Below are 12,739 nucleotides of genomic sequence, written 5' to 3'. Positions count from 1 at the left end.
TCCCTTTCAAGTTGCAACTGTCACACCTGCTTACTTTCCATCAATGAATAGATGTAGCTACTTAATAATGGACCTTATTCTATTGCCTATTTGAAAACCAAGGACACATAATTTTTTGAGGTTTCTGGATTATAATTGCACTTGAGTATAAATGAGACATGGACAGGGAGGAAGGCTATTTGCGCCGCAATATGAGCCCTTATTTTCTGCTCCAGACCACGTGGGAGATTCTCAAATAAGTTTCTAAGAGTTATCTTGGTGCTGTCAGTGATTTAACTACACAGACATTATTTTTAGCACCACAAGAGTGCCTTATAACGATGATTTTCAAGGGCAGAATTGACATCTCCTTAGAGCTCAATTCAGTTTAAAATTTTCCAACAATAAGAAACAAATAGGTAGAAAGTGAAAGGCAGTTTCCAGTGGGGAAACTCCTCAAAAGAGGGGACCACAGAGGTGAACCCCTACACTATCCAGAACTTTGCTTTCTGTGGGTACAGCCACCCCGCTAGCTCCAGGGTGGGCACAGTGCCCTTCTCTGATGTTGGGCTTGACAAGGGCTGCACTGGGGCTCCTGCCTTGTGCCTGGCACATTTCTCTGCTAGGGTTCATGGTGGTGGCCACACAGGACTTCCAATTTCTCCCTGAAGAATGACCCCTAGTAGCAGAGAGCGGAGCCATCAGCATTTTAGAATCGACACCAGTGTGGAACCAAGGGCTGATGGGGACTTTCTATCTGCTAGAAATTTCACAGTTCAGGCAAATGAGGAACTGAGGAGTTCTGGGGAGGAAGATGAAGATGCTACAATAAGGTGAAGCAGGTTAGGTTGTTTCTGGTACCCTCCTTAATTTCCCATTTCCTCACAGTGCCCACTCAATTGGTTATATAATCCCACTACATCTCCCGTATCCCCTCCCAATTCACCCAACCTAAGCCACCCCAATACATCCTAACTCACCCCCATCTCACCCCATCCCACCACAACTCATTCACTCCACTCTACCATATCCCGATAGTCCCACTCTACCCCAACTCAACTCCACCCATCCCATCTTATCCCACCCCATCCCATCCCATCCCAATCCATTCTGACCCAATCCTATCCCACTTCACTCCGTCCTATCCCAGTCAATCCCCCGAACACTCTATATCTCCCAATTCCACCTCAAACCATCACATTTTACTCAATCCTATTCCATTTCATTCCACCACCCATCTCAGTCCATCCCAATTCATTCTATCTGTTCCATCCCAATATACATCCCAACCCATGCTTCATCCTACCCCAACTCACTCCTTCCTACTTCATCTCAATCCATCTCAAACTATCCTGTCTCTCCAATCCCACCCCATCATATTCCATTCCATCCACTCCCATCCCATCTCCTGCCCGCTCCCGTCCCATCTCCTGCTTGGCCAAAGTTCTCATTTTTTAATGTATACAGGGCATGACCATTCTTCATGTCATGCGAAACTACATGAGAAAGCCAAAGGACCCCAGAGATCTCAGAGTTCAGTGTGTATTGGGTGGAAGAGGAGGGAAAAAAAGATACAGAATCTCATCTTTATTTTTTTTCAAACAACTTCCAAAATGCTTCATCTACTGATAGGGAATCAAAAGCGTGCTCTAAAGAGTACGTAAGTCTTATTATGTCTTGAATTGGTACAGGCCCCCCCAAAAAGAATCTCATCTTTAAAGCTGGGGTATGAAAAGATAGCCCAGGGGGTTGAGCTCCCACATCCAGAAAGAAAATAAATATGAGTTTCATGTTTCTCTTAACTTACAAGAACCAGGGAAGAGCTCTAAGAACCACACCACTATTTTCAAGTTGAGAAATCCACATTGCATAGCCTACCCTTTGCTTTCTGTGGGCCCAACGGGAAGCCGACTTCTATTCAAAGCCGCTGAATCCTGAGACAGTGTCTCTGTGAGGTGGAAAACTCTGAGGTAACCCTCCATTTTCGGGTTCACCCAGATGTTCCCCTGTTGTCGTGGAAAATCTCTGTAGCAGACGGAGAGGAGGGATTGGGAGGCCATATCCCACTCAGAGTGAAACCCAAGGAAGGCAGTGTCAGTGACATTCTCCAACCTCTAGGGGGAGCTAAAGGGTCCGCCCTCTTCACCCCTCCAGGAAGAGGTGTACTAACAAGGCCTGATAGGTGGGCGAGTCGGCCAGGTTCCTAGGAGTGTGCTTTCAGTGGGAGGAGCAGAGGAAAGACTCTTGCTGATGCATCTGGTGGCATCTTAGAGCGGCAAAGGATGAGAACTGTTTCTCTTATAATTCCAAGAGGCTGGTGCAGAAAGCATGTGGACAACAGTAGTAGCAGTAGAGGTAGTGGCAGCATTTAACATACACTGAATGCTAACAACAGGTCCGGCACTGTGACAGATGCTTTCCATGAATTAAAAGGATGGGCCCTAGAGTCAGGAAGCCCTGAGGTTCAATCCTGTCTCCTCTCCTATCTGCTCTATAATCTTGGCCAAATTGTTTAATTTCTGAGTTTCAGTCTCTTCAAATGTGATATTATAGTACCTGAATTGTTGTGAGAATTGAATAGGAATGTCTATAAAGCACTAAGCCAGCACTCAGTAAAGGAGAGCTATTGTTGGTAATATGTAGAGGGACATAGGGCCGCCTCCCACCTGGGGATGCCCCTTCATCACATCCCACTCCTCCAAGCCCCTTGCCTTGGGAATGTCCAAAAGGACAGTGATAGAGAAAGGGAACCCTGGGCTCCAGAGAACCTGCCTCTGATCCTTTCACCAGGTGTTTATTGAGTGTCTGCTATGTGCTGTGATCTGGGCTACACTGCTCGCCTGAGTTCATAGAGCCTTAGGGAAAGGCAGACATTGTCTCATTAAACAAGAAATCCCGATATGTCCTGATGCGTTTTACAATACGAGGAGTTTTACAACCTGGGTTGTGAGAGTTCACAGCAGAGTTCAGTCGAGACTGGTGCCTGGGACTAGAAGCAAATCAAGAACGGCTTTGTAGTCACCCTCCAGGAGCTGTGGTGGAGATGGATGGACCATGGCTGCTTGAGGAGTTGGAAGGTTGAGATCCAGGCTCAAGTGCTAAAAGCATCACAGCATAACTGATGGACACAGCCCAGTGGGAAAAGCACGACAGACATAGGCAGCCTGTGTGGAAGGAGTCCAGGGGTAGCACCAGCTGGGTCTCCTTAGAAATCAGATAACAGGGTGGGTACCAGTAAAGGATTTGGAGTCAGGCAGGCCTGGGTTCAATCTCCGGCTGACTAGTGGTGTAGTTAAGTTATGTGTCCTCTCTGAACCTATTTCTTTGTGGATAAAATGGGGAGAATAATATTACTGGCCTCACTGGGTTGCTGTGAGGGTCGAATTAATACATGCAAGTGCTTGGGTTGCCATCAGCACATGGTGAGGACTCAACAGACATCAGCTGTTAGTGTCACTCCCCTGGGTACAGCTTTCTGAGCAGTGGAGGAGGATATTGGGAGGGTGCACAGACTTCCTGGCCGAGTCCTCTGTCCTCAGTGTTCCTGTTCCAATCCCATCTTGCATTCAATGGGCACAATCAATACGTATGTGCTGGGCCTGTTGCATCTCTGATTTCTAATCCCTTCCAAAACACAGGGATGCCTTGCCCCTTTTGCAGGCAGGCAGTCTGAGCCTTGGGGAGGTCTGAAGATCAGCTAGTTCTCCAACAACGAACATCTGGCTCTGCTGAGCCATCAGAGTCCCTAAATCCTGCTGGCATGACAATGATGATGAAACAGAGGCAGATGGGACACATGAGGCAAGTTGGTGTCGCTGAAGCCACCTGCTGGACTCTTCTGGACACACCCACACCTTGCAGTGTCCGAGCCCTGGCAAGCTGGTTCTCCAGTGCCTTTCCACATCATTCTAGCCTCACCTTCAACAGAGCTACACTGTCACCAATCCAAGATATGGTCAACGCTCTCTGCTGTGGTCAGTTTCTTTTTTAAAACCATAAACGCACAGCTCAATTGCAAATGGAAGTTCAAATCCATACATTGATGCCTTTCCTGGGGGGGTGGGGGGGTGGGTAATGCTTAGGGCTTGTTCTTGCATTGGTTCTAGAACTTAAGGAGCTATCTTACCAATCTGTGACATTTGGTTCTGGAGGGAAAGCAACTGGGGATCAGGTGGCTTTGTTGTCGCATTACCTCTGCAAACCAACTGGCTTCTTTGATCCCTAAAACTCTTATTTTAGGCTTATCAGCCCCTAGTAAACTGTCCAAGAAAAAAATATTTTAAAAAATCATCTGCTGATTTAACAACCATCTATCAGCCACCAATTTTATGCCAGGTCCTGAGCTGGGTGCTGGGGAGGCCAAGAGAAATAAAGCACTGTCCCTGCCCTCAGGAAGCTCACAGTTCAATACGTGAGGCAGATAAATAACTACTTTGAATACAATTCAGTTAGTAGTGTCATCAAACACTGGGTATGGTCAGTGCTCCAGTTTTTAAGAGGCCTCTGAAAACAAGCAAAGCAGGGAGAATTTTTAAAAAAATAATTTGATTTCTTTTAAAGCAATGAAGTGGTTAGCATGGGAAAATTCAGAACTTTAAACTGTAAGTATAAAAACCCTTACACTTTTAATATTGCCTTTATTTTAAATTACTTATTAAGGAAATGGGAAGCATAACAGTCTTTTCAATGCTCAGAGCTGCTTAATTCGGAGAAAAGTAGCCAGGTTTGAGAACATTTGAGAGCATGAAACTGACAGAACTTGACGGCCACCTGATAAGGAAGGAGTTGAGGATGATCCTGAGGTTCCCGGCTAGGTAACTGGGAAGCTGCCAGTACCACCAGCCTGCATGGAGGATACTGGAGGTTAGGTGCAGAGCTAATGAGTTTGCTTTGGAAGGGAAACATCTATGTGAAGATGTCCAACAGTCAGCCGGTTCTACGGGCTGTCTAGATCCAGAGCTTCCGTGGGCTAGGAAGCCAATAGACACATATCGGGAGAAGCATCTTGGCAGGAGAGATCTGTCTGGAAGCTTCAGAGTGTGGTAGTGGAAGAAACGGGCCTGGATGAGCTCACCCAGGGAGGAGTGAAAGGAAATGAGGAAAAGCATAAGGAATGGAACACTGCAGGAAGCCAGACTTTCAAGAGGGGAATAAGTGCTACTATTAGAAACTGGGAAGGAACGGCCAAGAGGTAGGAGAAAAAATCAGCCAAGCACAGTGTGCCGGAAGCCCAGGGAAGAGAAATTTTAAAAGAAGTAATCCAAGGTGTTCACAGTTCAGAGAGGTAAAGAAAGAGAAAGCAGATGGGTTTGGCGATTAAGGGGGTCCCCAGTGATCTTTCCTAGAGAGTTCCAGTCCTGGGGACAGAAGCCAGTCAGCAGGGAGTGAATGGTTGCAGAGAAAGTGAGTTCAGGACTCGTCTGAAGAGAGTTAACTTGTAAATGAGAAGGAAAGATGGCATGGGAGCTACAAGGTCAATGGGGCCAAGAAGTCTGGTTGGCTTGTTTTATGTTAGAGATTAAGTTGTTTAGGGAAAACAAAAGACAGGAGAGTGATTGATCTATCGTCCAGGGGGCGGAGGTAACTGCTGGAAGGTCTCTAGGGAGGCTGGGGGTAGGGGAAGTGTGAGGGCACAGATGGAAGGGGTGAGTGTCCAAGTTGAAGGCAGGTTCAAATCCTATATTCATTTTATCCAGTCATCACCGGGCCAAGGAAGGGAGACGGCGCAGTCCTGAGCATGTTTTAAAGTCAACGGCATGAAGAGAACACAAAATAAATGTGCTTCCCCCTCTAATGTGCCAAATCCTGCCATCATCTGTCACCAAGTCCACTTCCAAATCTCTGCTGCTGGCAAGGTCAAACACCACATGTAAATGCGGGACGGGAAGGCAGAGCGCGCCCACCAGAGAGCAAGCACCCCCTCCCCCAAGCCGTTCAGCACTCCCACCCCCAACTTCTCTGCCAACCAAAGAGCTGCAAGCCAACCGATCTCTCCAAGGCAGGATTCCAGCACAGCCCAGCAGTGTGCAAGTTCCGGTAGTCGGCCTTCTTTCCCTGGGGGGATGACATGCCCAAGGGGCAGGGACAAATCGAGCCAGAAACCCAGGTGGATCATATTAGGGGTAATCTCAGGTCCGCTAAGCCAGAGCAGGGGCCGCTCCTGGACACACGTCTGAGAGGCCTGACAGCCGGTACCAGCGGTACCCCCACCTCTCATGTGGCAAGTCTGGTGACCAGCGGCGTCGTTGTGAACTGTGCAGCCACCCAGTGGGTGTGGGTGTGAGCGAGGCCTGAGCTCCTAGGCGCGCGCACCGCGGGCGCCCCTCTCTGGGTGTCGGCCGCTATGACTCTTGGGGGAACCTGAGAAAGTCCGGTCAAGTAGGGATGGGAGAGCTAGGGCTGGCTCGGGGCGCCCTTCCCGACCAGCAGCCCTAACATTCCCGGCTAAGGAGCTGGCGACACGGTCTGCGGGCACTGGCTCACAAGATGCTGGAGCCCAGAGTGGACAGAAGAGCTCGCCAGGGAAGTGTCGCAGTTTCCAAAAAGGGACCACCTAGAGGCTCGGATGGCTGAGGCCAAGCCTTCAAAGGTTCAATCGGTGGTTTAAAAAAAACAAAATAAATAAGTAAATAAAAAACCCAACACAGCTCCAGGCCGGAGGTGCTCAGTCAAAGCCTGGGCAGCAGGTGTTACGGGTTTTCTCCCCCCGTGGGTGTCAGCTTCCAGGCTAAATAAAAATGCGGCCCCAGGCATCGCCCGTCCGACCCGTCCCCACCCGGGGACACAGAACTTTCTAGACTGTGGCTAGAGCTGAGCCTCGGAGGGGTGCAGGGGGTAAAGCGGAAGGGCAGCAGTCGAGGCCAGTGGTTCCCAGTGGGGACTGGGTTCTCTCCAAGGTCCGCGTGCCTTCCCGGTCCGCAAGCTGCGGCCACACATCGGCGAAGTTCCGGGACTCGCCACACCCGCCAGGTCTGTCCGCCTCCCCGACTCAGTCGCCGGGAGCAGGTCCCGCCGCCCGCGCCGCCGCTGCCGCAGACCCGGCGCTCGGCTGCAGCAGGGCGCGGGAAAGGGCACTTTGGCGCGGAGTGGAAACCGAAGGCAATGTGGCGACGCGGAGCCTGGCGGCGACACTCCCTCCCCTGCCCCCGGGCGCAACCCCCGCCCCCGCCTGCCCGTTGCTCAGCACCCTCCAGCCCCCACCTGAGTCCTCCAGCTCGGCGTGCTCTGGACCCCCGCCCAGCTGACCCCCCTCCCAGCCCAGAGCGCCCAGGGAGGGGGACACTTGGGGAGGGGGGTGGCGGCCTCAGTCTCCGGGCGGCTCCGGCGGGGGCGCGGGCTTCAGTTGCGAGAGAAATGGGCGGGGGCAGGGAAGGGCAGACCCTGCAGACGCGCAAATGGGGAGGGGGCGCGCCGTTCCGCTCCAGCCCCCAGGACGGGCGTGCCAACGAGGATCTGGAGGCGGGGAGGGCTCCAGGAAAGTTTATCTGGGAAAAGCCTAGCACCTTGGGGGCTGGGAGGCTGAAGGAAACTGAAGCCACGGTTCGGGAGCCCCGCAACCCCGGGCGGGGATGGTCTGTCTCCCAGGCCCCCTGGCCGGATCCGGCCAAGTTGCGGCTGGGGGTGTGGGTAGCAGTGAGGGTGAGGATGGCGGGGAGGACGGGTGAGGGTGGGGGAAAAGAGGGGGGGCAGAGGCGAAGCTGAGCAGGAGGGTCGGCGTTTGAGAGGGCGGGAGGTTAAGGCGGAGGGCGGGGGGAAGGGACAGGGACCGGGTCGTGGATGGGTGGGCTCGGGGCTCGGGCGGGGCGCGCGGCGGCCGCCGGCTCCCCGGCGCGGCCGGACTTACCCGCGGCGGCCGAGGCGCTGAGCAGCCCCCAGCCCAGCAGCAGCAGCAGCGGCGGCGGCGGCGGTGTCGGCGGACGGCCCCAGCGGCTCCCGGCGCCCGGCACAAGCGCCGAAATCCCGGCTTCGGTGCGAGCCCTCCCCGCGGGGCAGCCGCAGCGCCCCTGCTTCCGTCCCCGCGAGCGCGGCATGGCGCGACCGGCAGCGCCGAGGGAGAGGCTCCCCTCGCAGTGGAGGAGAAAGGAGGTCAGGAGAGCTCTGGAGCTTTTTTCTGCTCGGAAAAAATCCCGGTACGCGGGAGCTCTGAGCTTCTGCGGCTGGAATGAACCAAGTGTCCGCCCGGCCGGGGAGAGGCGCGCTGCGCTCTCGGAAATGACTCGCTCCAATCCCGCTTCGGGGGGTTCGCGCCGGGGGGCGGGGGGGGGGGGTGAATTATCCCCGGATTAATCACTCCGGAGCCGCTTCTCCGCCGCTCCAAATGCTGGGGGTGGAGGCGCAGCAAAGGAGAAAATATTGGGAGGGGGCGGGTGTTCCTCTTCAGCGCCACCTCCACCTCCAGAGAAACCACAGATTACATCTAAAGGGTTGTTTATTCCTGTTTGTTTTACAATTGACCAGTTTCTTTTAAGTTCAGTTCTCTCGTTTCCATTTATAAGATCACCCATAATACACCCCCCCATACACACACACACGCGCGCACACACACAGTGATACTGACACACAGGCGCGCGCGCACACACACACACACACACACACACACACACACGTACACACACGCCTCTTCCACGTTTGGAAATTAGAATACTGTCTGGGAAAAGGTAACCAAAGAAGGACGCGGTTCCCCAAGTCACGGCTCTTACGAGCTGATCTTGGGTGGTGGCATTGAACTTGCAATCTGCGGCGTGGGGCGATGCTTACCAGCCCCAGTGGCAGCAGCCTCCTACCCCATCCCAGGAGAAGGGTGTGTGTGTGTGTAGACCCAGGATTAAGAACTGGAGGGAAGGAGGGGCGGGGGTGGGGGAACCCGCGGGTTTGGCTCCGTTCCGTCCTTCCCTACCCTAAGGCAAAATCTCGGGATGGAGGGAGGCGTGCTTGTGTCCGTTGCGGTGGGGGAGGGGAAGTGAGGTTGGGAGAGGAACGGTCAAGAGTTACTTGTGCAATTTATCCTCAAAATTAAATAACCGGACCCGGCTTCTTCTCATCCTTACCCTCCTCCTCCCAGCCCTGGCCCCAAACCAGACGAGTTTCCCCCAGTGGCGTGAGCCCCTTCCCACTTCTTTCCCGCCGCCGCTGCCGCCAGGCCCCAAGGGCTCAGCGCCGGTCCCCACCCGATCCCCCACCCCCACTCGGTCGCAGTCTCTGTCTCGTCTCTCGTAGGCTCCTCCGTCAGTCACGATGGCTCCTGTCTACGCCAAACTCTCCGCGAGAGGGAACAGACGCTACGGGGGGAAGCAGGAGGGGCAGGGCCTGGGGAGGAGGTCCCCCCGGCGCGCGGGGTGGAAAGGCACTAGCGGGGGAACACCCTCCGCCTTTGCCCGAGGCACCCGGGAGAGGCTGCGCTAGGGGCTTTGGGGAGCTGGCAAGCCGGAGCTCTAGTATCTGCGAGCCCAGGGGGCAATGGCCCGCGGTCGGTGGGAGTTTCCGGGAAAGAGAGTGGAAGGGGCTATGGGGCTGACGACCCGAGTGGGGAAGGCGGCGGACAGGGCCGGAGGAGTGGATGCTCGTCCTTGCCCCCCAAGAAAAACTTGCTGTGCGGAGCCGCGATCTCCCGATCTCGCAGCTCCCTTGATGCCCGGCTCCCTCCTCCACCTCAAGTTGTTCCGGTTTCCCAGTATGAGCTCATCCCGCAGCTGGGGAGCCAGCCCGGTAGCCCCGGGCCGGTGAGCGGCCTCAGAATCGCCGGGCCCCTTCCCCACCGCCAACAGGCTGGCTTTCTCGCCCCTCCCGACGCCGCCTCGCTGGGTGCCAAGAACCGACCGAAACGGCCAGAACTCCACAGTGAAAGGCCTGCTTTATGTCCCCTGAGCAGCGAGGAGGGGGCTTGTCGCTTCCCATTGTCCAAGCCCAGCCCCCAAAAGAGAGGGCTCAGCCAGCCAAGCCTTGGCCTTCCCGCCAGCGCTGGAGAGAAGGGAGGGACTGGCTGGGCCGTAGGTGGGTGGCAGCCTTGGGGGTGCTCTTGGTGAGATCTTCCCTGGGGGGGAAAGCCCTGGCTCCTAAGCTTGGGCCTCTCCCCTCTCCTGCCAGAGGGGTCCTCGAGCTCCAGCGGGCAGAGCCCTCCCTTGCAGCCCACAGCTGGGCAGGAGAGAGTCTGGGCTGCTCTATAATTCTGGGGCTCCAGGCCAGTGGGCTTCCCCCACTCCTTCCTCAGCCCCAGAACTTTGCTCTGTGGCCGCAACCCACAGCTGATGTTTACCCCAGAACCCTCCCTGGCAATGGGACATTTGTCATCCTTCTCCCTGGGGGCCATGGAGGGCAGGGACACCCTTTTAATTCCTGACACTGGCCCAGCTACTCACTTCCTCCACCATTCCTCCTCTCTCTGATCTATCTGTGCCCACATATACTTACTGAGGCCTCCTGAGTTCTGGGCCCTGTGCCAGGCTGTGCTGTGGGCAATGCAGAGATGCACAGTGTGCGGTCCTGCATGGGAGGATGCGGGGCACAGATGGAAACCCCCCCCACAACCCAGGCAGTGCTAATCGCCAGGACAGAAAAAGGCATGTTACAGACAGTAACAAAGGCATATCAAGACCGTAAGCTTTTCTTGGACTTGGGGGATCATAAGGCCAATTTAAGGAGGGAAGTAGAATTGGGGCTGGACCCTGAAGCCTGGATATGTTGACGAGGTGAAGATTGATTCACTCAACAAATAGTAATTGAGCATCATTACATGCCAGACACGGCGCTAGATATATACACCTGACTGAACTGTCCCTGGCTTGATGAAGGCAGGTGATAAATAAACAATTATATATAAAGTTACTAATTAAAGATGCTATAAAGAAAAAGTTCATAGTGGCTGTGAGAAGGACTACACGGGGCATACCTTAAATGGTGGTCTGGGAAGGCCTCTCTGAGGTGGTGACTTTGAAGGTGGGATTGAAAATTAAGATAAACAGCCATGCAAAGAGTTGGGAAAAGGAAGGGCAAGGCCCTGATAAGGGAGGGGGACTGGCAGCTGGGTCTGGGTCAAGGTGAATAAGAGGGGACACCTAAGAGATGAGGGAGGGGATGGGACCAGAACCAGATCGTGCAGGGTCTCTTAGGGGATGATGAGATCGGATTTTAGTCTTAAAAAGGGGGAAGTACAAGGTGTATTCATGTGCTAGGGCTGCCGCCATAACAAATAACAAAGTACCACATACTGTGTGGCTGAAACAACAGAAATGTATTGTCTCAAGGTTCTGGAGGCTAGAAGTCCGAGATCAAGGTGTCTACAAGGTTGGCTCCTTCTGAGTTTGCTCTCCTTGACTTGTAGACGGCATGTCTTTTCCCTACATCTTTACATTGTCTTCCCCCTGTACGTGTCTGTGCCCAAATTTCCTCTTCTTATAAGGACACCAGTCATACTGGGTTAGGCCTCACCTCACAGATTTAGTTTTAACTTAATTACCTCTTTAAAGCCCTGTCTCCAAATATAGTCACATTCTGAGGTCCTAGAGGTTAGGACTTCGACATAGGGAGGGACAGAATTCAGCACATAACAGGAGGAGAGGTCTTTACAGATGGAGGGAAGAGAGAGAAGAAATGCATGACAGTCAGAAAATAGATTTAAAGAGATGCCCATGAGGCTGCGTGGCGTGTGACTGCTTTATCAAGAAGTAGTCTGAGGGCTTCCATGGTGGCGCAGTGGTTGAGAGTCCACCTGCCGATGCAGGGGACACGGGTTCGTGCCCCAGTCCGGGAAGATCCCACATGCTGCGGAGCGGCTAGGCCCGTGAGCCATGGCCGCTAAGCCAGCACGTCCGGAGCCTGTGCTCCGCAACGGGAGAGGCCACAACAGTGAGAGGCCCGCGTACCGCAAAAAAAAAAAAAAAAAAAAAAAGTAGTCTGAAAAGGTGCGTGGCTCTGAAGACTAAATATGGGACCCCTGAACATTTGCAGGCCAAGAGAGAGGCAGGGGTCCAAGAGATAATAATAGCCCTCCCCTCTCTAGCCTAGGAGAGTGTGACTCAGCCCAGCCCCCAGGGCTGGCTCCCTGCCTACCCACTCCTGTCTCCCCAGGAGCAAGAGGCAGCCATGGGTCAAGGTCTCTCCACGATATCACATTGAAAAAAGCCCAGTGTGGTGTGGTGACTCACCGAGATAAGCCTACTATCCAGATAAGATCAGAGTTGGTTTTAGAAGGAAAACAGGGCCTGGTGCTCTGGAGAACTTGGCCTGATTCAAGTAGGGGCTGCACTCTTGATGCCCTGAAAGTTTCATTCTGACCTAAGAAGAAAATAAAAGAACCTGCCGAAGCCGAGAGAGAGAAAATGAGCCAGCAAATGGATGCTCTAGTAACGAGGACAGAAACGGAGGCTGAGGGCTGAGTGGGACGGCAGCGAAGGGCTACAGAGCAAAGGCGAGGGCTCAGAGGAAAAGCCTGGCGTCTGAATGGAGGGTGGAGACTTTAAAATGATGAACGCGATGGGACAGAAGCTAGTATTTCCCAAGAGCAATGGTTTTAACCGTAGAGATGACAGTGATGGGCTTCCCAAGGAAAGGTAACAGAGACGGTTCAGGAAGAAAAAGCCCAGGACAAACTTGGGAGAGGCTGTGGGAGCCCCACAACCAGGAGGGGGATGTGAGAAGGGCCCACAGTCTGGACCATTCCTCCAGTGCTACCAAATGCTGGGACCATCGAATTCTAGCATTTCCTGCAGAAAATCCTGTGTTTGTGAAACAAAGAAAGGGACAGAACACGAGTCAGTGGCAAAAG

General features: G+C 53.6%; 1 protein-coding gene across 1 annotated transcript in view; it reads right to left on the bottom strand.

The window, feature by feature from the left end:
- The window catches only part of CSMD2 (CUB and Sushi multiple domains 2), a 669,690-nt gene extending 661,681 nt beyond the window's left edge, over positions 1-8,009 (bottom strand). Inside the window, exon 1 of the mRNA XM_060142710.1 lies at positions 7,823-8,009. Within this exon, the coding sequence (XP_059998693.1) occupies positions 7,823-8,009 (187 nt within the window). The remainder of the gene's footprint in view (positions 1-7,822) is intronic.
- Between the last annotated feature and the right edge of the window lie 4,730 nt (positions 8,010-12,739).

The sequence above is a fragment of the Lagenorhynchus albirostris genome, chromosome 2 (genome assembly GCF_949774975.1).
Source record: "Lagenorhynchus albirostris chromosome 2, mLagAlb1.1, whole genome shotgun sequence".
Taxonomy (NCBI): Eukaryota; Metazoa; Chordata; class Mammalia; order Artiodactyla; family Delphinidae; genus Lagenorhynchus; species Lagenorhynchus albirostris.
Note: the sequence above shows the minus strand (reverse complement) of the source record. Positions and strands in the feature narration are given on the sequence as shown.